At 20.6% G+C, this 27408-nt stretch overlaps 1 protein-coding gene across 1 annotated transcript in view; it reads right to left on the bottom strand.

The window, feature by feature from the left end:
* Positions 1-27408, bottom strand: part of LOC129617735 (hormone receptor 4) — a 33207-nt gene that overhangs the window by 1672 nt on the left and 4127 nt on the right. Inside the window, exons 2-3 of the mRNA XM_055532832.1 lie at positions 265-2824; positions 11-159 (exon numbers count right to left, since the gene is read on the bottom strand). Of these exons, the coding sequence (XP_055388807.1) occupies positions 11-159; positions 265-2824 (2709 nt within the window). The remainder of the gene's footprint in view (positions 1-10; positions 160-264; positions 2825-27408) is intronic.

Raw genomic sequence — 27408 nt, 5'->3', positions numbered from 1 at the left:
TAAAAATTACCTTGTAGTACCATTCCCTGCTCGATACATTTCTTAAAGCGACAATACTGACAACGATTTCTCTGAGCTTTGGTTATTTCACATGTACCATCCGCGACACACGTATACACTCTTCTGTTTTGAACTGTCCTCTTAAAAAATCCCTTGCACCTGTGTGAATATTAATTATTATTAATTTTTATATTTCATTTTTTGAATTATTTTGAATTATTTTTTGTCAAGGCTTTGAAAAGTTTTGATGTCTTATCAGCTTACCCTTCACATGTAATAATTCCATAATGTAGACCAGTAGCTTTATCTTCGCAGATCATACACACCAGTGGTTGTTCATCTTCTTCACCATCATTATGAGATGAGTCTAATGGACCACGTACGCCACTTGGACCACTTCCAACCCATTGTTGCTGCGAACTCAAATTAAGAGCATGTAACTGTTGACCAGCCGGTAATTGACTATAATCTCCCGCCCACAATCTTTCCATATTTAAGGCATGTGGTGGTCTAAAAGATTGTGGCCGGGGTCTTGTATCTTGTATTCTAGTTTGACCTAAACTTAAAAGAAGTTGAGCTGCTTCTTCGTGATTTTGTGACGGACCAGAAGTTTGTGATGGCGTTGAAGGTGCTGAAGAAGGTGATGATTGAATAGAGGGTGATGATTGTGGTTGGGGAGGTGGCTCATATCCCCATACCATTGTTCGGACTCCACAACTCTCACCCATGATGACCGTTGGAGTACCGCGTATAGGCGTTTGAGATGGTGATTGGGGCGAGTTTTGAGAGGATGAATGATGTGGCGAGGGTGTTTGAGGTGATTGATTCCCCATATTTTGTGGCCGTATACTACCAATAGGTCCCCCAATCACTTCAGGCTTTACTCCATTTATTCTTGTATTTGAAACCCATACCATTCGTTGGGATTGCTGCATAATATTTGGTAATTGTTGTTGCATTTCGTTTTTCACACGATATAATATTGCCGCATCTCTATTTGGATGTCGTAGTTGTAAGGATGGGTGCATCATAGATTGTGATGAAGAGGATGTTGAAGACATTGGAGACTGTGGAGATGGGGATTGCTGGTTTGAGCCAGATGAGCACATTTGCCGATGATGCGAGGAACTACCGCCTGTACTACCAGGACTTCCATTACTTCCCGGTGATAAGCTCATAAGAGATTGTGGTGAGATCATTCCGCTATTTATTTCTTTTTTAATTCTAATAGGTGGCGTGTGATGTTGTTGGTGCATATGATGCATTTGAGTTTGCTGCACACTTGAAGATTGAGATGAATGAACTACATGCGATTGTGATGATGAGTTGTTGCCACTTGTGTTTAAACGAGGTGAAATCGAGTTTGGTGACATTTGCACTCTTGACATCATTTGTGAGGATGCTGCTGCTGCTTGTAAAATTTGCATCTGTTGTGTTTGAATCAAATGTATTGGCATTGGAGATGTTGTGGCTGTCGTAACACTTAAGTCATTTCTAGTATTTGAAAATGCAGTCGGCGGACTAGATTTACGTATTAATGGCGACTGATGGCTATATTGTTGATGTTGGTGCACTGTTTGTTGATGCTGTTGTTGTTGTTGTTGCTGTTGTTGTTGTTGTTGTTGCTGGTGAGATGATTGGTATTCAGATTTTATTCTTGAAGGGGAAACAAGTACTGTTACATGTTGCTGTGATTGTGGAATACTCGATTTATGAGTTGGTTCCCGCTGATGTTGTTGTTGTTGCAGTTCTTGATTATGATGCGAATAACCCAACATTTTTGTTGGAGAACTTAAAATTCGTTCATTTTTTACAGAACGTATCACACTTTGATTGTTACTACAACTACTACTACTACTGTTATTATTATTACTACAATTATTATTGTTATTGGTACTACTATTATTGGTATTATTATTATTACTATTATTGTTATTATTATTACTACTAATTCTAGACATATGTATTGTTGCCGTTTCTCCAGCTCCTACTCTAGTCGTGCAATTATTTCCACCTGTATTACTACATATTGCACCAGATTCAGGGCGACTAATATTAGGATTTATTATAGGTCCAGATGAATGCATCACATTATTGCGAGAAAGTGGTCGACCACTTAAGACACTCGTAGTAGAAGAATTTTGAGGTTTTCTTTCCATAGAGTCAGGTGAATTCCTACTAGTTTCATTACTACAACTGTTAACATCACTTGATGGTCCATTATCATGAATATTACTTTGTGTATGACGATAGCTACTAGTTTGATGTAGCTGTTGTTGATGAATAATATGATGATGTGGAGAATCTGGTGGAATTGGCGGTGTTGGTGTTCTAACTGATGTTGGCGTTTCTGGTGGTGATTTTTCATTTTTAATCGATGATGGTATCTTTAAAGAAGTTGCAGCTGCAATAGAAGCAGCTGTATTTATTTGTGTTTGCGTACTTGATGTCGTTGATGATGATGACGATGATGATGATGATGTGGTTGTTGCTATCGTTGACGAATATAATGGTGGATTTATTGTGGGCGCTCCTGATGTTGAAAATGGTGATGGTAGCGTCGTTATCGATGGTATATTATTACGACTAATGTTGACATTATTACTATTATTATTATTACTATTATGTTGGTGAAGGCTACCAGGATCACACATTTTCGGTGATATTGGGGCCAATAAATCCGGCGAAGATGTGCTTGTATCAGCTACTGATTCACCATCACTACTACATCTTGAATCAACTTTTCGACGTTTCAGCTTAAGATCCTGAAAAAGGCTCATTTTATCGAGCTCGCTGTACGGGCCACGGCTCAGTGTCATAATTCCTATATAAAGACAAAGAAAATAGAAAAACCATTATTAATTTTAAATTATTTATGTTTATTATGTTTAAGTATAATTTTTGCTAATCTTAAATCTTAATAAAATACACCATTCATTTTTAAAATTTCATACTGTATAGCAATTTTTATAATTAGAAATTCTTTTAAAAAGAAGCACAATACTATTTTTTTAATAAAAAAAAGTTTAAAATTTAATATAATTAATTTGGAATAATTATTTATTCAAAATAAATATATGTATAGTCAATGATATAAAATCAATAACAAAAATATTATTTTAACAATATCAAGTATATTATAATTAGGGACATGTTTTGAAATAGTTAAAATGATAACTTTTATTAAACAGAGTAATAGAAGCTAAAATTTCAGTTGTTAACACTTGTAAAATTTTATAATGTAAACGGTTTTTTGTTTCACCTGTTGAACCATAAGAGATATTTGAACTTTTTAAAGAATTTCTCATAAGATTATTGGGATAGAAAGAGAAAACTACAGATCAGAATATCGATACAAAAATAAGCAATACCTTAGTTTTAAGTTCTTTATAAGCGCCTTTAAATATCTATTATATCAAGGTCCAATATTTTTATTGGAAGGGGGTTATACCTAAACAGGGACTATAACTTAAAACGTTGAAATTTTCTAATATTTTCTCAGAATCCTTGTTTATCGGAAACCACATGCTCTTAAACAAAAGTTTAACTTATTTTAGATTAATTTGGATGACGTTGTGTATGTCACAGTTAGAAACAAAGATTTGACAAATAAATGCATGCATTTTAACTAGAGTTACACGAATAATTCTGTTGAGAATAGTTATTAAAATATGTTATTAAAAAATTCAATATTCTAAAATATTATTTACTTCAAATTATTAAAAAATGGAATTTTCCTTAAATTTTTTTTTCTTTTTTTTTTTAAGACAAAAACATATGAATTTTATTCAGATTAAATAATTAGTTTCAAATTCTCATTTATGTATGCAAATATTGTAAAATTAAAAATTTAAATAGAAAAAAAATTTTTTTTTTTTGAAAATTTTTATTTTTAAGTGCATTTTTTTTTATAAATACATATATAATATAAAAATATATACATAGTATGTATATATAAAGTGCATTATTATTTAAAAAGAAACAAACAAATTTGTAAAATTGTGGGGTCGTGAAAATTTTGTACCGCATATTTCATTATTATTATATTTTGTTATTTTAGTTATTGTTTCACTATTTTTATTGTGGCTATTCTGACTACCAATTACAATTTTTATTTATTATGTCATATATATATATTGTATACTATTCATATAGACATAATATAGGTGTAGAAATTCTATATATATATATTTTTTTTTTGTTTGTTTGCTAAATATTATTGTGACCATAACATTAGTATTTACGGAAATCAAGTTGAAGGTTTCAGCACGTCTGAGACGGAAATTATGAATTTTCTATATATACATAAATATATATATATATGTGTATATATTTATAAATATATGGGTATACATATATGAAATTATATATAATTAATATACAGACATTCATACAAACATTATTTTATTTATAGATTTTAAGTTTGTGGTATATATGTTTTTTTTTTAAATTTTTTTCATTTTATTAGAATGAATTTTATTTGCTAAAGTGGTAAAAATTAAATAAACTAATAATTTATATATATATATACAATACAATATGTACATATATATATATATATTTATATAAATATGTACATAAATATATGTACATATGTATACAATAAGAAAAGTGAGAAAACATATAAAGCTCTTTCTTATTTTCTTATTCTTCTGACAAAAGCAGAAACAAAAAACTAACTTCATATTATAATGATATATATACATACTTATATACAAGACTCTATAAAAATTATACTAGTACGCATATGCATACAATACTTTTATTATAATAATCACTTACTATTCAGTTAAGTAAACGACATTTTATACGCCCGGAAAATATTTATTATTATTACGAATAGTTGAATATACTTGTAGTTCTATTATTATTATTATTTATAGGTGATAGGTTTCCTATCGAATTCAATTTGAAAGTTAGTTAGAAATTAGAAAAACAAGTTAATACGAGTAGTTATTCTCTTGTTATTTATTTTATTGTTTTATTTTTCTTTTTTTATTGTTAAATTAAAAAAGAAAAAATCAATGAACATAAAGTGATCAAGTGAATGGTTTGATTATATAGTTAATTATAAATAATAGTTGTACGAAAAAATTAAAAAAGTAACTATGCACATATATATACATATGTACTACGTACTATACTTATATACAAAAGAGAATAAGTATAAGAGAATATTAATTTAAATCATATAAAATACTAGACACATATTTACCGTTATGGTATGTTTATGTTAACCGATTAATTGAAATAACAAATAAAGTATAAATAATAAATATAAATTAGAAAATAAAATAAAAAAAAATAATTATACTGAATATAATTACAAAGGTAGTCAACTTGATAAATTGCTTAAATTAATTATTCATAATTTAAGAAGAAATATGTATATATAAATAAATAGGGAGAAAAAAGAGTAAATAGGTAAAGTTGTTGTAAAACCTTAGAAATAAACTCCACTTTTGATTGCATTTTATTTTAATTTTCCATTTCTAATACTGAAATTATTATAGAAAAGATTATTAGAAACGCAATATTATGGATTTATTTTTAAGAACTCCAAGAGGTTTTTAATAAAAAAATGATCAATAAAAAATCAAGATAAGATCAATAAAAAAATGTTAACTAGTACAAACGTTGCTCATGTTCAATTAACAAAATTTGCATTCCGGATTCTAATTCATTCTGAATTCCGGAAAATATTCTGAAAACACTTTCAAACCCAAAACTTTTGGTTCGGCGACTTAATATTATATTAATAGCTTAATTTAATATAAAATTATCATTGCATATTTTTAGGAGTTTCAATAAAATCAACAAACCAACAACCCTAACAAAAAATTATAACAAATGCTTTTTATATTTTAGAGATATGTAAGTTAAAATATTATTTAGAAATTAAAGTTCGATATAAGACGGTATAAAAATATTTGATTTGCATCGCTATCCTCATAGTCATACCATACTTATAGAGGTCCTATCTAATTGAAATGAATATAAAAATTTATTTATACCGACATTATTAATTTTTCATTTGTCACCTTACAATTTACATTATTTATATTTTCACGCACTCTTATTTTTTTTTTCACAGAAATATCATACTTTTATTCAATTTGCACGTATTAGAAATATTTATATAAAAAAAAAATTCATAAGAAAATTTATTATTATTGTAATTTTACAATTTTAAAAGTATGAAATGTATGCAAAACTATAAAAATATACCACCACATATTCATACATATATAAATATAAACAAATATAGTAAAGACGTGTATATATATAAATTACAATTTATGCTAATTTTAAAATATCTGTCTGTCTAGTTTTATAATTTATATATATAAAACATGAATGTATGCATATATTAATACAAAAAAAAAAAAAAAAGAACAAAAAAAAAATGTTAATTTTTCTTGGTTTTTATTTCAAAACTACATTTTTGAAAAATGAGCAAAAAACAGAATAAATAGAAGAAAAATACCAGACATTGACATTGACATTTAATAATGACAATAATAATTAGGTAATTTTAAATGTCTATATACGAATTGCCTAATATGTTTAAAAAAAAAAAAATAATTTATAACATTTGCAAAATCTCATTTAAATTCGATTAATTAAAAATTTTACGATATTTATTTAAAACATACAGAAACAAATATAATTGTTTTCATTTTATATATGTACCGTTTATTCAACATAAAATTTAATTAAAAAATTCTCTACTCTTTAATGAGAAATGAGTAGAAAATATTTAAATAAATATTATGTTGGGCGATAGTTGGTTTTTCTTTTTTTTTTTGTAATAGAACAAAAACTTTAAGAGTGCGATCATTTACTTTTATAGAAATTATACGAGTATAATCGATTTAAATATTAAATCGATTTTTTAACATAGTTTTTGAGGAGGAAATGAAATTTATTCAGGCCCTTTATTTGTTTTTCTTTTTAAGTGTAATATTTTAAAAAACTCACTTAATAACTTCTTAACATATTAATTGGCACCACAGAGTGTAAATAAACATACACTTTGAAATTATACTATGGCTAGAAAACTATCTTTGGTTGAAAATAAAAAGTACATGTATATAGAAATTAAGTATATATTATATCTGGGTGATTGTTTAACAGTATATGTATTTCTTTATCTTTATTTTGTAAGATTCAATGGAATTTTTACCTATTTAAATTCCTAACAAACAGTCATGTTAAATTTAAACTTAACTATAATTCTGTTGCCAATTTTTCTAATTAATAATGCCATAATAAAACACCCTGACTTTAAAATTGCAGTAAAAATTACGTTGTTCATGCGTAATTCACCTTATATGAAGGTTGTAAATGCTGAATTGTGTATATATTATTTCAATTTTACTTGTAATTTTGAAGTCAATGTATATACTTATTTTCTAATAAACTGTAGAAAAAGTATTTGATATAGTAGTAATCGTCATTTATAAATATATATATATGTAATATTCTTTTGTTTAATACTTTCTTTAATTATTTTATCACCATACTTTTAAGTATAGTGTATATTAATATTTTTTATCTTTATATACACACACATTCCTAATATATTATAAAGCCTATGTTTTAAATTTAATTGAAATTCATATTTATAAATAATACAAAAATTATATTATTTTAAATAATTTAATAATATTTTTTTTTTTTTGTAGGAGGAACGACAATTTTCAAGGTTGTTTACATGTTGTTAATATGCGGGTACGAGATGAAAAATGCAAAGAAAAAAAAAGAAATTTAATAAGTTGCAATTCTATTAATGTACGCGAAATTATTTCTCTTATATAATTAAAAAAGATTCAGTTTATATCAAAAATATTTACAAATAATTTAATAAGTATAACAAAAATAATTTGCATTTAATTTATGTAATACAGTTAAATATAAAAGTGCATAATTATTAAAGAAAATAAAACTGTTATACAACTAGACTATTTTAAATTTTTTTAATAAGAAAAATATTGATTGTGTTCAAAACACTATACGTTATTAATTATTTATTATTAAAATATATTTGAAAAAAAAAAACAAAAATTTAAATTATTGTAAAAAGAAAAAATAAAAACACAAAATTCAAAATAGAAAATTAAATTAAAAACTAATATGATAAGAATAAACTACCGTGAACTCAATAAAATAATATAAAATAAAAAAATTCATTGGTAAATTTTAGTACGCAATTTAATATTTATTTGAAAACATGACATTGATATTATTTTCTTGCATTTCATTAGAAAAAAAAAATGTATTTTTTTGTTTTGTTTTTAGTGCGCAATTTTTCTTTTTTACTTTTATTTTGTTTTTCTACCAATTATTTTATTATTTTTATTTTTCAATATACAAGGTGTTTCACAATTCAGAGTTGTAAATAATTTTAGTAGTAAAAATGTAGCGGGAGGATATTATCGTTTTCGACTTACACGCATTAATTGAAAGAACGGATTCCAGACTCTTCTTTCGTACAAATAATAATACTAATAATTTCAAAACTATACGACAAGGAGTAACCATTAGGCAATTGTTATACAAGTAATTGACAGTTTTTTATTTTTGTTCTATTCCTATAAATAAATAAGTTTGATACACGCTTTTCGACAAAAATGTGAAAATTTTTTGATTCTTTTTCAAAAAGCACGAAATTTACGAGAAATTTTTGTTAGTAATTTTAATTTAAATGCGCATTGAGAGGTAAAAAAATCTCTTCATGTACAAAATTTTTCTTAATTTCTCATATAATTTTTCCAGTAAACTATTTTATATACGTCACTTGTACACATTGTATCGGTTGTTTGTTTTTTTTTTCTTTAAATTCCTTTATGAGTATTATTTTTTAAAAAACAAATTGAAATTTTAATTAAATTTTGAATTAAGAACTTTAATAAAACTTTGTAAAAAATAATTTAGTAGTATTTTTTTAGTTTTTGATATAAAAACAATAACACATTTTTAATTAATCATTTCAATTAATCATTTCAATATACTTAATATGTTTATTAACATTAAAATTTTCAATATCGTAATTTTTTTTTTTTTTCTGAATAACAAAAATATTTTAGATATTATTGACCTGACGAATTTATACATATAATAATATTGTGTTATGATGAACGTAATTATTCATTTTATTTATAAATATTTTTTTTTTTTGTTCATCATATTATATCGTACGGTCTCTTTTATACGCACGTGTATTATATTATATGTGTGAATTCTAGATTGTGGAAAGAAAAATCAAGATTTTCTTTGATATTTTTCAAATAAATAATTAATAAATATTTAAATTTCTGTTTGTTAAAAGCAAAATTTAATTTAAATTTAGTGAAATTTTTAAAATAATTATTATTATGTTTCTAAAATTATTATTTAATGAAATTGCGTATTTATTAAATGCATTATAAATAAAACTATATAAAAAATGTTCACATTATAATTATTAAATTTATTTGTTTTTTTCTTGATAAAACTAAGAAATTTGTTATTTAAAATATTAGAATTAAAGTGGAAATAAAACATACACATTTTATTAAAACATTATAAAAATTCTGTTTATCTATTTTTGCATTTTATTTTTACGGTATTTTCAATATACGATGTACGAATAAATACGAATTACTGTGTTTATTTTGTATGAACTTTAATATCGTAAAAGTGATAATTTTTTCCAAGTTTTTTTTTTTCTTATGTTTTTATTTTTTAATAAATACAATTTAATTGTAATATAAAAATTTTATTTGCTTTTTAGTTCTGTTTTTGTTTAAATTCAGTTCGGATGATCATTTTACCGAATTAATTTTGTAATATGTTTTTTTATATATATATATATATTTATCATAATTTTATCCTTTTTATAATAATAAAAATGTAAAGATATAGAAAATAAAGGAAAATAATTATATACGACGTGTATATAAAACAACAAAATTTAAAAGCTTTACTTAAGCGAAAATGATTAACAACTAAATAAAAAAAAATATATAAATATATAAATAGAGAAGAGACTGACTGATTCATAAAATTTTTAAGAGAAAAAGAAGAAGAAGAAATAAAAAATAAAATTCTAGTTTTTCTTTTTTGTGTGTTTCTCTTTTGTTTTATTTTATTTTTTTTTTTCAACTTTACGGTAAGATTTTAGAAAACATAAAATTTTGTTTTTTCGAGATATACACGGTATAGTAATACAATATTTGTATATATAAAAAGAAAACAATGAGGAAAAATACGCAATCGTTGATCATGAATCTTATAAGATCTATAAATTTTGTCATCAAATGAATGAACCATAAATGTTATTAATTATTATTATTAAATTATTATTATTATTATTAAATGTTAATTAATTAAAAATATTAATTTGGATTGTAATTGTTTTTTATATGATTTAATTTGTTTAATACACTATATTAATTTTGTGAGGGTATAAAAATGACTGCATAGTGACTTGTTTGTATAATATAACTCACAATATTATATGTATTATTCAGGTTAAGAAATTATAATTACATTTAATATGGCAAATTAAAAATATCGAATCAAATTAAAGTAGTATTTTCAAATATTAAAATAATGTAATAATATTATTTAGTTTTGAATTGAAAAATATACGATTTTAAATTTTGAAATTAAAAAATTTCTAATATTAATATTATAATGGAAATTGAGAGTTTTTATAGTGAATAGAGAAAATATTTTAAATTGAATTTCGGTTAAAATTTCAGATATTGTTATTTTCTTGATTTTTAATCGTAAATTTTAATTATATAATATATAATGCTGCTAAAAGAAGAAATTTCTCTTTGAAATTTCGGATAAACTATGATAAATAAAATAAAATTTTTTGGATTTTTGAAAATTTTACATTATAATTCTCATTTTTTAGCACTTTTCCAAAAAATTTTTGAAAAAAAGTGCTTATTAGTTTCACTCCGTCCGTTTGTTCGTTTTTCTAGAATTTCAAAATTCTATATTTTTTTAATAATTTCAGTAAAATTTTCCGATTTTTATGGAATTGATCATTTCTTTTTTGAATTAAAATTTAAAATTTGATTTATTTTGAATTTTCTCTTACTATTTCCAAAAATTTATAATCATCTTTTTGTTTCAATTTTTTTTTTTCTTCTACTTTATAAACATAATAACATTTTTATAATATTTTTATTATAACACCATATTTTAATTAAAAAAAAAAATAATAATTTTGTATAAAATAAAAATAAAATGTGTGTATATATTATTTATTTGTTTTATTTTATTATAATTTTGTTTTTATTGCGAAAATATTTTGAGGTTAACAACTATTCAAAAAAAAAAATTTTTTTTTTTTTTTGGGTATAATGACTGAAAAAATATGAGACCAAAATAAAACAAAAAGAAAACCAAAATAAGAAAGATAAATACACATACATACATTTATATATAAAAAATTTTTACGTTTAAAACCACTATATTAATAAAACATTAAAATGATAATATTAAATTGTATGTTATGTCAGTATGTTTGTATATAAATATATGTATATATATCAATATATGTGTTGAGATATAACTAGAATATTTTTTTTCTTATTTGATTTTTATAATCAATTGTCATATTTCGTATATTAATGTATTCATATATATATATTGTAGTATATATATTTAACGACGTAGTAGCTCTGTGACATCATTATTTTCATTTTAAGTTTATTATAAATTAATATTATATAGATAGATAGATATAGTAAGAACGTAAGTATAGATGTTTTATTTATAGTTAAAATTTTTAGTTTCGTATTTCCCTATCTAAGTTTATACTATTGTTATACGTATTAGTTATCACTATATATATTTATATATTTACTAGTATATGTATAGATTCTATTAGTATATATGAGTTAATATTTAAGTTTGTAATAATGTGAATTCAAAAATTTTCTGTAGAATTTTTGGTTTTTTCTTTTTTTTTTGTTATAAAACAAATTAAATGAAAAAAAAATATAAATAAAATAAATTAATTATATTATATTTCTTGTGTGGCTTTATTTTTTTTTTGTTTAAATAAAAGCAAATATAGTATTTTTATTTGATTAGTAGTTTTATTATTTTTTTTTTTGATAAAGAATAGTAATGAGATGATTTTTTATTATTATTATTTTTTTTTTATTTCTTTAAGATGATAAATTTTTTTTTTTTTTGGTTGCTTGTTTAGTTTATTTAATAAAATTTTTTGAAAAAATACGCGGAATTGACAAACATTTTTCTGTTTTTGAATTAAAAGTAAAATATTTATAGAAAAATGAAAAAAAATATACACGAATTAAAACTTGAATGAAATTTTTTTTGTTTTTTTTTTTCTTGGTTTTTGTTACTTTTAAGTATTTGAAGTTCAAGGTTTTTTTTTTTTGAAAATCAAAAATTATGAACATGATTTAGATTATGTTTTGTTTTTTTTTTGATTTTTTAATGATATTTGATAATGATTATAAGTCATATGCTGGTATAGTATAGTTTTTATTAAATTTTAATTGAATTTTATTAAAATTAAAATTAAACAATTAATTATTATTGAATGTATTTAAATGAAATTGAAGCATGTATATATTTATTAATATGCATACTAAATAAGTTGTTTATTTGAGAATCAAACAGAGAATATTGAAAGAGAATTTTATTTAAAATAAAAATTGCATTAATTGCATATTTTTAGGATATTTTCTAATTGTTTAATTGATTCTATAATTGCTTTAATTTTTTATTATTTTTGTTGAATTATTATTATTTATTTGAGTTTTAGTAATTAAATATAATGAAATGAAAATATAGATGGACTATTTTGTTGAAAAATTGCAATTACGGAAAATTTCTTTAAAATTAAACTGCATTTTTTTATATAGATCTTTTAATTAGTGCTAAATAGTTATTTTACTGATGGACGACATGCGTATTTCAAGAATATTTTTATAAAAATATTTTAAATTTTTCGATTGTTTCCCATATAACATAAGAGATTTGGACTTTAATTACCTAAATTTTCTATTATTTTCTGTATATTATGATATTAATGTAAGATTACAAGAAAAGTGCTAATCTTTTAGTAAAAGAGTGCTAATTTACGTATAGTAAATTAAGTATTTGCAATATAAAATTACAAGAAACTCATTCTCATATACCAGATTTAACCAAAAATAATTAATTTTTTCTTGTGTTTGCTGTTGATAACGTTCAATAAAGTATGCTAGTAATAATTATGAGTTCTTTTTTTGTTGAGAAATATATTAATAAATATGAGAAATATATTATTAAATTAAAATCAATAAATTTTTGATGTAAGTTTTTTGTCACTAAATTAATTACTAGTAATAGTATTTATATAGATATAATAAAGGTCGTTTCATATTAATCTGTAATATTATGATATGCATGATTAGTCTACAAAAATACTTATATATTTTTTTATTTAATTATTAATATAGAAGAATGTAGAAGAAAATTATATATAAATTTTCAATAATTAAAATCTTGGGCTCACAATCTAATTAAAATAAAAATTCTTATTTCATTCTTATTCATTTACGTATGATATTCAAATACATAAAATATAATCTATATACTTAAAGAATTGCCGCTCGCTCATATAAAATATATGCGCTCCAATAGAATTTGAAATATAATAATTATAACTAAAATTTTCTGATCTTTTCTGAATTTAATAGAACTGAAACAAAAAACAAATAAAATTCAAATACAAAAAATTTTATTTAAAAAAATTTGTTCTATTCTTTACATTTTTATTATTTCTTTCTTTTTCTCTATATATATATATATATATATATATATATATATATATTTTGAACTTCTCTAATTAATATAAGCTATAAAAAGACAAGAAATAATTTGACCTAATTTTTAGAGTCCATATATAATTTTCAATGCATATTATAGTTATACATATATTTATCATGTATATATATATAACCTTATCTATAAATTTCTTACACTGTCAAAAAATATATATATATAAGATTACTTTTTATATATTATGTACATTATTATTTACTATATTTATTATCATAGAATTTTTATATAAATTTAATGTATAGGCACCTATACAATTTACAAATACCAAAAATATACAAACAATACATATAAATAAATAAACGACGAGTGTACTATAAGATCAACGAAATAACATTAAAGTAAAATAGAAGAAAAAAAAAATAATATAACAGAAAAAAAAAAATAATCTAACAAAAAAATTTTTTAAAGAACATTTTGTACAAATGTCTTATACATATATATAGAACATAGAGAATATTGCGAGAATGCGAGAATCAAAATAACAAAATGAAAAAAAATTTTTTCTAAAAAGAAACAAAAAAATCATAAGTAAGAATAGAACAGAAATAATAAACAACGACACGATCATCATGTACAATAACCTTAGAAAATGTTGTCATTCGCTCATATTTACTTTTTACTCTATATTTAAATTTTGCTTTTTTTTTTTCGGTATATATATACTTAATATACATACCGTATGTATTTATAGCTAAATAAAGATTAGATATTTGGAGCTCATTGAATTATTGTGACACCATAATATTAATAATATCATAAATCATAATATACTCGTATACTATATTCAAAATTATTAGAATTTTTTTTTTAATACAATGATCTCGTGCGTTTATAATTTTCGGTATAAAACATACTTTTATAGATAGATAGTAAATACTTGTTGTTACGAGTTACGACATTATTGTATTTAGCATAAATTTTATGAAAATGAATAAACATTTCATATACTCGTATGTATGTAGAATTTTTAAAACTAAAATTTATTATATAACAAAAATATTATGTATGAATGTATACTTGTATGTGTATTAACTATTTGTATGTAAGTTGTTTACAATTCAATGAACTTTTATGCAATCAATTTAATAAAAGTAGAAAAAAGTAACAATAACAAAAAAAAGGGGTGAAAACTATTGAAAAACTATTTTTTTAGTATAACTAAAAATGAATTTTTTCATAGACATTTTTTTTTCAGAAAATTCAATGTAATTTAACCATTTTAGAAATAAAAGAATTACAATAAAATTTTAAGAATTTTTTCAAGATTTCATTTTGTATAACAGTTTCTGTTTAGTAAATTAAATACATACGAGTATATGAGAACATTCATGTATATAACAATATGCATTAAGGATTCAAGTATTTTCCTATTTAATGGGAAATTTATTTATAATATTGCATAAAATTTTAGTAGTTTAAAATTTTAGTAATTAGTAAAGTTTAATTTAATTCATTTACTATGAAAGTAAAAGCTTGAATTTGGAAACTTTTTAATGTTGATTAATCGAAAAGTGCAATGCTAAAAACAATAAATTAAATTTGTAAAACAATTCAAATAATTTTAAAGTTAAAAATCATAATTATTTTAAGAATATCAAGAATAAAGCAATTAAATGCCTAAAAGTATGCAAATTTTTAAAAGCGAAAATAATTTTTTTTTTCTAAAAGTAAAAAATAATTTTAATAGATAAATTATTAAAATTTGTTTTGTTATATTATATATATCCAATATATACCATATAATTTGTTATACATAAACAAATAGATAATAATTTAGTTATAAAAATTATATGTTGTAAATATTTCATGCAAATTATTATAGATTTATATTTGTTATATGCACTAAAATAAAAAAAGAAAGCACATAGAAATTGTATAACATTAAAGAAATTTATTATACGTATGTATAATAGAAATATGAATATGAAAAAAAAAAGCGGAAATAAATTAATTCAGTCTGAAGAAGTTTTTTCTGTTTATTCTGTATACAGTTATGTAAATTTAAAATTTTATTCAATTGGCCCAAATTTTTTTTATAATAGTGCGGTATAATTTTATTCTTATTCTAACAATAAGACTTCTTTAACTTTTATACGCTTAAATAATTAATTTGAAATTTATACATAATATGCAGGTATATGTACAATATTATTTTATGGTGTAAAAGATACCAATACTAGTATATTTAAAAGAATTTTCGTTATATTAAAATAATACACAGGATTATGTTTACAGGATATACAGTTGAATCTGCATCTATATAGATATACAGTGAATTTAAGTTACACTGGTAAATTATATACTGATCAATAATGATATAATAGCTTTATATTTTATTTCACACCAATGTTAGATTTTTATTTTAATATTTTTATTTTAATTATATCTTAATTTTTATTTCTATGAGTAAAATAAACATATTGGTCCTTTGGAATTTTAAAATTTTATGTGTATACAAAAATTACTTGTTGAAATGTTAAAACAAATTAGTGAATTGAATTTATGAATAGGACAATAGGATAACAATTGAAAATAAATAAAATTAAATATGTATAAAAAATTTATGCAATTGTATATATAGACAGAGTCGGATTTTCTAAATGTCAGGACTCTATTTTATATGATTCTCATTGCAATTTGTTTATGTATTTAAGAGTTAATAGTATTCAAGATATCGAATATCATTGATAATACTGATATAACAAAATATTCACTCTAGAATTCATTACTCTAGAGTCGCATTAATATATATGACATTCTAATTAAATTGTAAGGAAAGCAGTAAGCAAATTTTCTATTCTTTTGTAAATTAAATACAATTTCCTGAAATTTCTTTTTCTGCTGTTTTAAACAATAAGAAGAATGGGTATTTTTAAATGGAATGAATATGTTTTTAAGAAGAAGGATGAGTATGTTTTGAATAAGAAGAAGAATTGTAAATAGTTTTAGTAAGGATATATAATTAAATTTCAAAAAAATTTATGAGATAAAATGCGCGCTTCTTATATTTCTTTTTGAGATTCTCACACAACCAGTAGACTAGGTTACTGCTTATTCAACTTACAGTTATCAATTCCACTACCTATATTTTGTAGGCAACTATAAATTATTCAAACTCTATATATTTTTTTAATGTACTTTAAAATTTTTTCAAAAACTTCTTTTATACTTTCTCTGTTATATTTTTTTTTTCTTTCATATATGTATAACACTTATAGTGGAATTTACTTATATATATAAGTAGTACAAATACCTTACGCACTTATAAAATGAAAAGAAAAGAATAATGAAAAAATAAAACAGAAGAGAAATAAAAACAACATAATATAAGACAGAGACGCAATCATAATAATTTGCAACAACAACAATTATAAATGCTGCAAAAAAAAAATATTTTTTTTTTTATTTTAATTTTTTCTTATTTTATTTTGCCTTGCATAATGCTTTTTAGCAGTCATTAAAAGGCTTTTCACATAACATACTTTCATATTATATGTGTATACATATATATTATACATAACGGTATGCATATACATGCAGATTTGAATTGTATGTGCAAGAAATTATTTTAATGCCGTGTCCGCAAATACCATAATGTTACAATCAAATGAACACATATATATTTTTTATATATAAAAAAAATTTTGAACTCACAAAATGTATATATACAAAATATACAAGTATACATATATATATATATATATATATATATATATATATATATATATTGTAGAAACAGGGGTGAATGACGCTTTGACACAGATTTTTTGTTGCATAAAAGTTTAAATTGGAAAAAAATTGTGTGCATATGTGATTGTGGTGCGGTAAGCAGCATTTTATGCAATAAAATGCAATTTTTTTTTTTGTTATTTTTATTATTCATTTGAATTTTTTAATTATTTTCTTTTGTTTTTTTGTTTCTTTAATTTTTTTTTTATATTGCAATTTATGCAATTTATATTTATTTGTTGATTCGCTGATGACGGGTTGTTCTTCAATTTTATAATACATTTTTTTCTATATTTTTTTTTTCTCATTTCTTACCCTACATTTTCTAATACAATTATATTAGTGTACACATGTATGTACAATGTTAAAAGTGTGTGTTTAATAGAAGAGGATGCATTTTTCAGTTTTTCATTTCTTGTTTTTATTTTTTGTCTATCCACATCTATTATTATTTATACATAAATGTATATGATTATGTATAATATATTACATATTATGGGAGTTGATATTTTATTAAAAAAAATTACGTATTATATAATAATATAGAAAAAAATAAATTATAGTAAAATTAAAAATAATAAAATTCAAGTAAATTAAAATTATACACGTACTCGTATGTATATAGGAGGATACTTAATGTTACATAATTTTGTTATATAACAATGCATTATTAAAATATTCTATGTACATATGTATATGTATATAATTTATATATAATAATAAATTAAGGGCCACCAAGAATTAGGGTTAAAAATTTATTTAGTATGTAGTATAACTTGGTTATTATAATAATATTGCATGCATGTTGGTATGGTTATGATATTATATAATAATTTAATAGTAATGAAAATTTATGTATATGTAAGTCAAAAATTCATTCATATATAAAAATATTGAGTATGATTTAATAATGTTCCTATATATAAGAATTTAAAGAAATTCTAATAAGTGTTATGAATATGTATATTTGCAAGTACAAATGAAAAATGTGATAACTCACAAAAATTTGATTTGTCAGGTATTCATACTATTAAAAGCTAGAAATATTTATTTGTCAAATGTATAAAATATTTTCAAATAGATTTGGAATTTATTTATTTTGAATAATAAATTTGAATTATTTTAGATATATATAAAATATATTTCATTGGACATATTGATATTAATAGTCTTGTTAATAAATTGATATTAATAAATTAACTAAATTATTTGTTGATCTATGATTTTTAAACAAGAAATATGGGAATGTAAAAATGATAAATTCATTGTTGATGCCGAAAAATTCGAGAATTTTTAGGAAAAAAAGGGTACTTATAAGTGACCATCTCCCCATTCTATTTATGAAATATATATTACAGAAGAATTTATTACAGTAATTACTAGAATTCTACGAAACAGACATTACGCCAATTATATTAAAAAAGAAATCCTATATGAAAAATAAGTAAATAATCAAATACACAGCATTCTAAACACACCAAAACAAAATCAGAGAGAAAAAATTGCATACAAAAACAGGCAAACATATTCTATACATATTAATTATTAAAGTCAGACATTAATTACGAAGCTACAAACATATTTTTAATAAATTCAATTATATTTCTATAAAAAAAATTATTAATTAATTCAAAATATATCAGAATATTTTGTCACTCAATAATTAATATTAAATTAATAAAAATTGCATACATTACGGCATCATTTATTTAAAAAAATTTTTTAAAAAATTATTTGTTTCTAAAAATTTTTAGTATTTTCTTTTTTTTTTTATTTAAAATTAAAATATTTTTTTCTAAAATATTTTTTTGACCTAAATAAACAAAATTTTAAAGTAAAATTGATTTTGCATGAAAGAAAAGCAAAAGACAAAATTTAAAAAAAAAAAAACTATAAATATAAAAAAATTTTTAGTTTATATTCTTTACCTATAGATGTCATTTTATTTTCATTCCTTTCATAAAAATAAAAAACAATAAAAAAAAATTTGCTCTTTTTACTTTAAATTTTTTTTTCTTTGTTTTTGTGTTTGTTTCTTATTTAATCCAAAATAAAATTTTGTAAAATCCCAAAAAAATGTTTTTTTTTTTAATACAAAGGTGAATTTTTTTGTTCCAAAAATGTTTTTGTTTTTCTTTTCAATTCCAAAAAAAAAGTGTTTGTTTGTGTTTTTAAAAATTTTGAGCCGAAAATTTCTTTTTTTTTTGTTAATTTTATAATTTCAAAAAAACAAATTTTTTTATTTTAATTTAAATATTATTTAATAGAGTGAGTAAAAGAGATAGAGAGAAAAAAAAAATAGTTATTTTTCAAAAATATAAAAAAAAAATTGTTCCAAAATGTAAAAAAAAATTTTTTTTTTTTTATTATTTTTCTTATTTTTTTGTCATTTTAATTTAAATTTAATTTTTCTTAAATTTCTATAATAAATTTTTTTTTATAGTCTTTGGTCAATTATTACGTAATTTATATGTACTTATAAAATTAAATTTTAATTAAAAAAAAAATTATATTTCTATTATCATTATTATTATATATATATTTTTTTTTTTCATATTATTTTAAAATTTACTTGAATTTGATAATAATGTTGTATCATCACCATCTTCATTATTATTATTATTATTATTATTGTTATTATTAATATTATTATTGTTTTCAATAATTGTTTGATTTATTTTATTTAATAATAAATTTTTATTTCTTTTAATAATTACTTCATTATTTATATTTAAATTATTAATTACATTTTTATCAATAATATCATTATTATTACTATTATTATTATTATTATAATGATGAATTTTATTATTAAAATATGATAAATAATTATTATTATTATTTAAATAATTTAAATTAATATTATTATAAATTGAATTTTTTTTAATTATATCACAATATTTATAAAATGTTGATGTTGTTTGAAATTTTTGTTGTAATAAACTTCGTGTTATTGGTGCTGTAATTATTTGATGACCATTAGTTAAATTATAATTATCATTATTATTATTATTATTATTATTATTTTGTTTTGATAATTTTTTTATAACATCAGCTGTTGATGTTATTGTTACTGGTGTTGTTGTTGTTGTTGTAGCTGCTGTTGTTGTCGTTGTTACTGTATCAATTTTTAATTTTGTTGCAGTTAAATCAACAATTAGTTCTGATGATGTGTTATTATTGTTATTATTACTATTACTATTATTGTTATTACTATTATTTAAATTTGATATTGATTTTGAAGTTGATAATGATGATGATGATGACGATAACGATGTTGATGATGAACAAGAAGAAGTAATTATTTTTGATGAATTTTGTGATATTGATGATGATGATGATGTTGATGCTAATGATGGTATTGTTGATGTTATTTTATTAATATTTGCTGTTGTTGTGGTTTTTTCACCTGATTTTTCACAATTAATATTCATTTGTTTATTTTGTTATTTAAATTTTAATTTTTGTAAATAAATTATATTATTTTTTTTTTTGTTTAATTCTTTGTGTTTAGTGTTATAGATGCACTTTTTTTTTTATTATTATTTATTTGTGTTTTAATAATATCAATAAATATTTGGCAGTAGAATGAATTTTATATGAAAAATTCAAAAATTTTTTTTAATAATTTTTAAATATCACTTATTTTTTATGGTGTACGTGCATTTTTGAATAAACTAAACTAAGAAAAAAAAAAATAGGGAAGAAATCAAATTATTTATTTTTCTCATTTAATTTTAATGCTCGCACTATTTTAATGGTGGCTATTTTTTCTCTTTTCTTTTTTTTTCTTGTTATTTTTATTTTTGCTTTTTTTTTATGTATTTGGTGTGTTTTGATTTAATGAAGTTTCATTTTTAGTAGCATATTTCGTAAATAAATATTTTTTTTTTAATTTTATCCTTGACACTAAAAAATCAAGAGAAAAAAAAACAAAATTAAAAAAAAAGAACAAATAAAAAAAATTTTGAAATTTTCTTTTTTCCTTTCAAATTTCTTTTTTATTATTTTGTAAATTTTTGTTTTTTTATTTTTATAAATAAAATTTAATATTATTTTTGTTTTTGTTTTATGTGCGTTCTACATACTTTTTTCAGAAATTTTTTATTATAATTTATTAGAATTTTTTTTTTGTGTTTGGGAGAGAAAAGCTTTTTATTTCAAATGTATACGTATATAAAAAATATTCTTTAATATAAAAATTATATAAAAAATATAAATTAATTTAAAAATTTGTAGGAATATTTAAATGTGTAATTGTACAAGGGATTTGATGGGGCCCTAGAATTTTCCCGGTAGTTTAAAATAATAAGCGATTTTAAATAATTTTTTTGTAAATAATTTATTTTGTATAATTTTTTAATACAAATAAAATCTTAAAACGCCTCCTAAGTATACTTAATTCCGAACTGTAAATTTGTCAATATTTTAAAAAAAATTAATTCTATCAATTTGAGTTCTTTAGAGTCTTAATTAAATCCTTAGCCGCAAATTTGTTTTTTAAATCGTATAACTATTTCCGAATCTTGTAAATGTAGAAAAATTTAAAAAAAATGTTTATAATTAAATTGAACTAAGAAATACTAGAAATGCACTAGGAATTTTACTTTTCCTTATAACCAAAATTTGGCATTAATAATTAATTTTACAAATATTTTAGAAGAAAAAACTCAGAAAACAAAATTTTCTTCAATTATTCACATTGCAAAAATATTTTATATTATTGCCATTTAATAGATCAGAATTAATTAAAACCTTTAAGTTTAAACACTTAAATCAATAAATTTTACTCTTTATAACTCTAAAAATAAATTCAACAAATTTAAAAATTTATTCCTTTTAATAATTTTTAAATGCAATTGCAAATTATCATTAATGTTAAAGAATATTTTAAAAATGAAATTATTAAACATCGAATTGTAATATTGAACATTGTATGCATGTATATGCATATGAAAACTAAATATAACAAAAAATATTAAATATAAATAAAATGAGCATATATGAAATACAAATTTTTCTTTTATATATTTTAAAATTATATTTTTTAATACGGAAGTAAATAAAAATATTTTTATTTCTATAATAGAAAATTCACATATAAAAATTTTATATACAGTCAAAGAGAATTTTTATTGTACACACATTTCTTTATAAAATATTTTTGTTTTTTGTGTAGACGAGCAGACTAATTTATTTTTTTTTTTTTCTTATTTTGTTTGTAATTAATTATTTAATTATGTACATGTATATATACGTGTTATATAGCTAATGATTTTTAAATATTTTGAATATTGTTATACCATGTATAACTACAAATATTTTAATACATACAATAGAAACTATGAGTTTTTTGGTTTTAAATATTAGAAATTTTATTTTTCTAAATTAAGCACATAAAAAATTTTTATTTTTTTTTTCGTTTGAATGTCCTCAACAGAGAGTGTATTTGTACTTAAGAGTATTTTCGAATTTTTTATTTAAATTTTTACAATATGTAGACATAAATATGTATATTTATAGAATTATGTTTGACATAATAATGAAAATTTATTTTTTGTATTAATAGTGTTAATGATTACTTAGTATAGAGAATATTTTGAAGTTAAAATGTATAAGGAATCGGAATTTTGAATTAAAGAATTTAAAATCTTTACTTAAAGAATTTAAATTATTTTGAAAATTCATAATCATAATGGTATGTAACCTAATATGTAAAATAAATTTAATTATTACTAAAAAAATATTTTGTATACCACATTTTCTAGATAATTTTGTATACCACAATTTCTAGAAATTATCAGATATGGAAAGATTGATGTGTAATTTTCTAATCGTAATACCGAAACAATTGTAATTTTTTCAGTATGTTAATTAGAAAATTTTGGAAAAGGGATTTTAATTTTTCTCAGAATAATAAAATCTTGACCATTGTTTTTTGTTGAATATAAATTTTTAATAGAAAGTTTTCAAATTAGCCACACGACACTTTTACAAATTACAAATCTGATGTATTCCTCTCAATTTCGATAATTATTTAAAATTGACCAAAAATTTGATTTAGCTGGTTTTTTCAAAATTTACACACTATTCTAAACATTCTATAAACATAAAATGTAAAAGAGTTGATGATTTTTAATAATTTCATTTTTATTTTATTTGAACTTGAGTTCTGTAAGAGTTTTAATTCTGTTTAGTAAAATTAATAAAAATCTTGGAAATAAGAAGCTTCTCTCAATTAATAATTAATAAAAATTAATATTTAATTTTTTTTTTTGTATTTGAATTGTTAATTTAAATTATTTACATTTTAATTTTTTATTAATTTTTACAAATTAAATAATTTTTTTTTTATAAGTATTTTTTTGTATATCCAAAAATTTGCATATCCCCTTGAGTCCTTTTGAAGAGTATGTAATGTAATCCTCAGGTTCTTGTTATATATTTTTTTTAAATTTTAATTTTTTATTAATTTTCAATAATTAATTTTATTAATTTTATTATACTATTTTAAAAATTTTGTAATAAAATATTTTAATATTGAAAATTTTTTTAATAAAAATTATTAAAATAGTTATAACTACTTTTTTTTTAATTAATATTTTTTTTTTCAATTAAAATTTTCCTATAATTTTATATATTTTTTTTTCTGTTATATTTTATTCATTTCCTCATTTCATTTATTTGTATACATATATAACAAATATAACAAATGTAATTTTTTCTATTTTTTTTTTATTTTTTCTTCTTTTTTGTCATATTTCTTCTTTCTTTTTTTATATTTATTTTTTTTTTTTTTTTTAATTTTAAACTTTCATTTTCATTTCCACTTCCGATCATTCATATTATACTATATGTGTTATACATATGTGTTATACTCGAATATATATTGTTGCCATATAAATGCGAAAATATTTTTTATACATACAAACATTTTATAATAAAAATAAATTTAAAAATCACCTCAAAAGCAGCACTATAATTTTAAAAAAATTTAAATAAAAATTATTTTAATAAAAACCCAAAATATTTTAAATATTTTCTTTATTTTGTTATTCGATTTTTTTTTAACAATCGAATTTTTATCATTAAATCGATTTAAATTTTTGTCAATTAAATTTAAATAAAAACATTTTTTTTTTTTTTATTTCAATTAATGTTAAGGTAAGCTCCAATAATATCAATTATAAAATCAAAAATTTAAAAAAAAGCAGAATTAAAATAAAATTCATTTCAATTAACAAAAAAAAATACGAGCCCGATAAAAAATTCCTCGCTCTTATTTTACTTTCATTATTATTTTCTTTTTTTTTTTTCTTATTATTATTATTATTGTTTATTACATATTAATAATAATGCTATTCATTTTTAAAATAAATATTAATATGATTTCCGTATAAAGTACACTACTCCGGCGAATACGTGCTTACATACGAACGTTATAATACCAAATGAAAGGAGTCTGATGAGAAGAAAGCAAACCAACCCAAACTTTTATTATTAAATAAAAATTAGATTGAGTTTGAATGAAAAAAGAAAATATAAGTTAAAAAGAAAAATAAAGTACAACGAAAAAAAAAAAAACAAATACAAAAAGAAGGAAAACAAAATGAAAAAGAAAATACTAAAAAAACCAACCCAATGAACCACCCGATACTAGCCAGACAAAACTAAGTTACAAGTAAATAACCAAATAAACTAGCGAACAAACTAGAGGAAAAAAAATTTAAAACCAAAAACAAATACCATTCAAAATATACACACTACCATCCAACAATTTAAATTCACTATATAAAATTGGAGACAGTTTTTTCTTTTACTTTTTTTTCTAAATTTTATTTTAATTTCTCAATAAAGTCATAGACAGAGCTTAACTATTTTTGAAAAAAAAAAAAATTGTGAGTTAGAAAAACAAAAAACAATAAAAAACAGTTTCTTTTTCACACTTTTCCCTATTTAGTAGGTAATTTCTAATAAAACTCAGTGGCAAGGCAATAGAGAACCTCCACCACCACCGCCGCTATTACTAAAACTATTACTATTCATCAATATCATTTCTCTATTATCATTGCTTTGCTGTTGTTTAACATTCATCATCAATTCCATATAATAATCACCATTATATTTTCATTTTTAAACTCTCTCTTTTTCTCTTTCTCTATTTCTATTTTTCTATTTTGTTTACTTTACGCTACACAAACGCATACAATATTTTTTACATATAAATATTTTAGTTTATTATATAGGTTTACTCTCAAATCTATCTATGAACATTTTTAAGTGTTATTTCAAATTATGTATTGTATATTGCATATGGTTTAAATATTTTATAATATAATTAAATATATATTATATTTTATAATATATTAAAATAATAATATTTTATTAATAATGGGAGGAATTAAATTATAATTTTTCTTAAGAGAATATTAAATTATTTTTAATAATAGTAAAAAATATGAAAAATTTTTAATAGTTTAAAATAACAAACATTTATTCAATTTTATAAATATTTATAATAAAATACTTAAATAGTAAATATTGAGTAAATTAATGAAGAAAGTAAGAAGAGAATATTGTATGATATAAAAGAGTATTGATATAAATATATAGATTTATATTTAGATGATATACAAGAAATAACAGCTAGACAACAGCTGAAAAATAAACTATCTTTCATACAAAATGTTTGATATCATACAAATAAATTTTATTATTATTGTTATTATTATTATTATAGTATGCGAGAGTTTAATACTCCTTTTTTTTATGTAGTTTTAAAAATAGAGATTTCCTGATATTTTTCACCACATTTCATAATAAATGCTTTTATAGTTTATGTATATATTAGAATTGAAATAGTAGAAATGCGATCAAGAGAAAATATTTTTTTTATAAAAATAGAGAATATACTTGTTTCTTTTTTTATATATTTTTGGCGAGGAATATTACATATTTTGTGCATATATATGGAAATATTAATATAAATTTATATTATACATATTAATATACAATAATATTATACCAATTTCTATTTTTATTATTAAATTTAAATATGTATAATAGGTTGCAATATAGTGAAATAAAAAAAATTTTCTTTTGATTTTGATCAAATTAAGGGGAAAAAAAAACAATAATTGCAAAACAAATAAATTAAATAATAAATAATATTAATAAAATAATTATTAAAATTAAATTAAAAAAATTGAGTAATAAAGTTTTAGTTAAAATATAAAAAGTATTAATAACCATTCATAGCATTAAAATACTATTACAATATAATATAAAAGACAAGGAAAATAATATAGGAATCTAATCGAAGTTGCATTCACAATACGTACAACATAAAAAACTTGGATAGTAGGAGTAATATTTTTTCTACGTTACTCATATGATCAAAACGCAATAAAATAAAAAAAAAATTTTTTACACCATTCATGAATAGATATTTTAGTTATAAGAATATGAGAGAATTTAATGAAAAGCTTTATTAACATTTATTTTACTCTTCTACAATTATTATTATGTCTTTAACTCTCTCTCTCTATTCTATTTTTAATAAAAACTTTGAGCAAATTTAGAAAAAAAAATTATATTAAAAGCGAACGTGTTTTTTTTTTTGTATTATGCTGCCTGCATACATTTATAGATCTAATATGCATGCCAGTAACAGCATAATTTTACATAATGAATATAGCTGAAAGAATAAAGCATAAAAATTCAAATATATCATGCAATAAATTTGAAAATTATTTTATTATATAAATTTTCTGAGAGTGAAATATTTTTATATATGAGATTAAAAGTAGTATT

This window comes from Condylostylus longicornis, unplaced genomic scaffold (genome assembly GCF_029603195.1).
Source record: "Condylostylus longicornis isolate FDR11 unplaced genomic scaffold, ASM2960319v2 ptg000006l, whole genome shotgun sequence".
NCBI lineage: Eukaryota > Metazoa > Arthropoda > Insecta > Diptera > Dolichopodidae > Condylostylus > Condylostylus longicornis.
The sequence above is the reverse complement of the archived record's forward strand: the minus strand, read 5'-3'. Positions and strand labels throughout refer to the sequence as shown.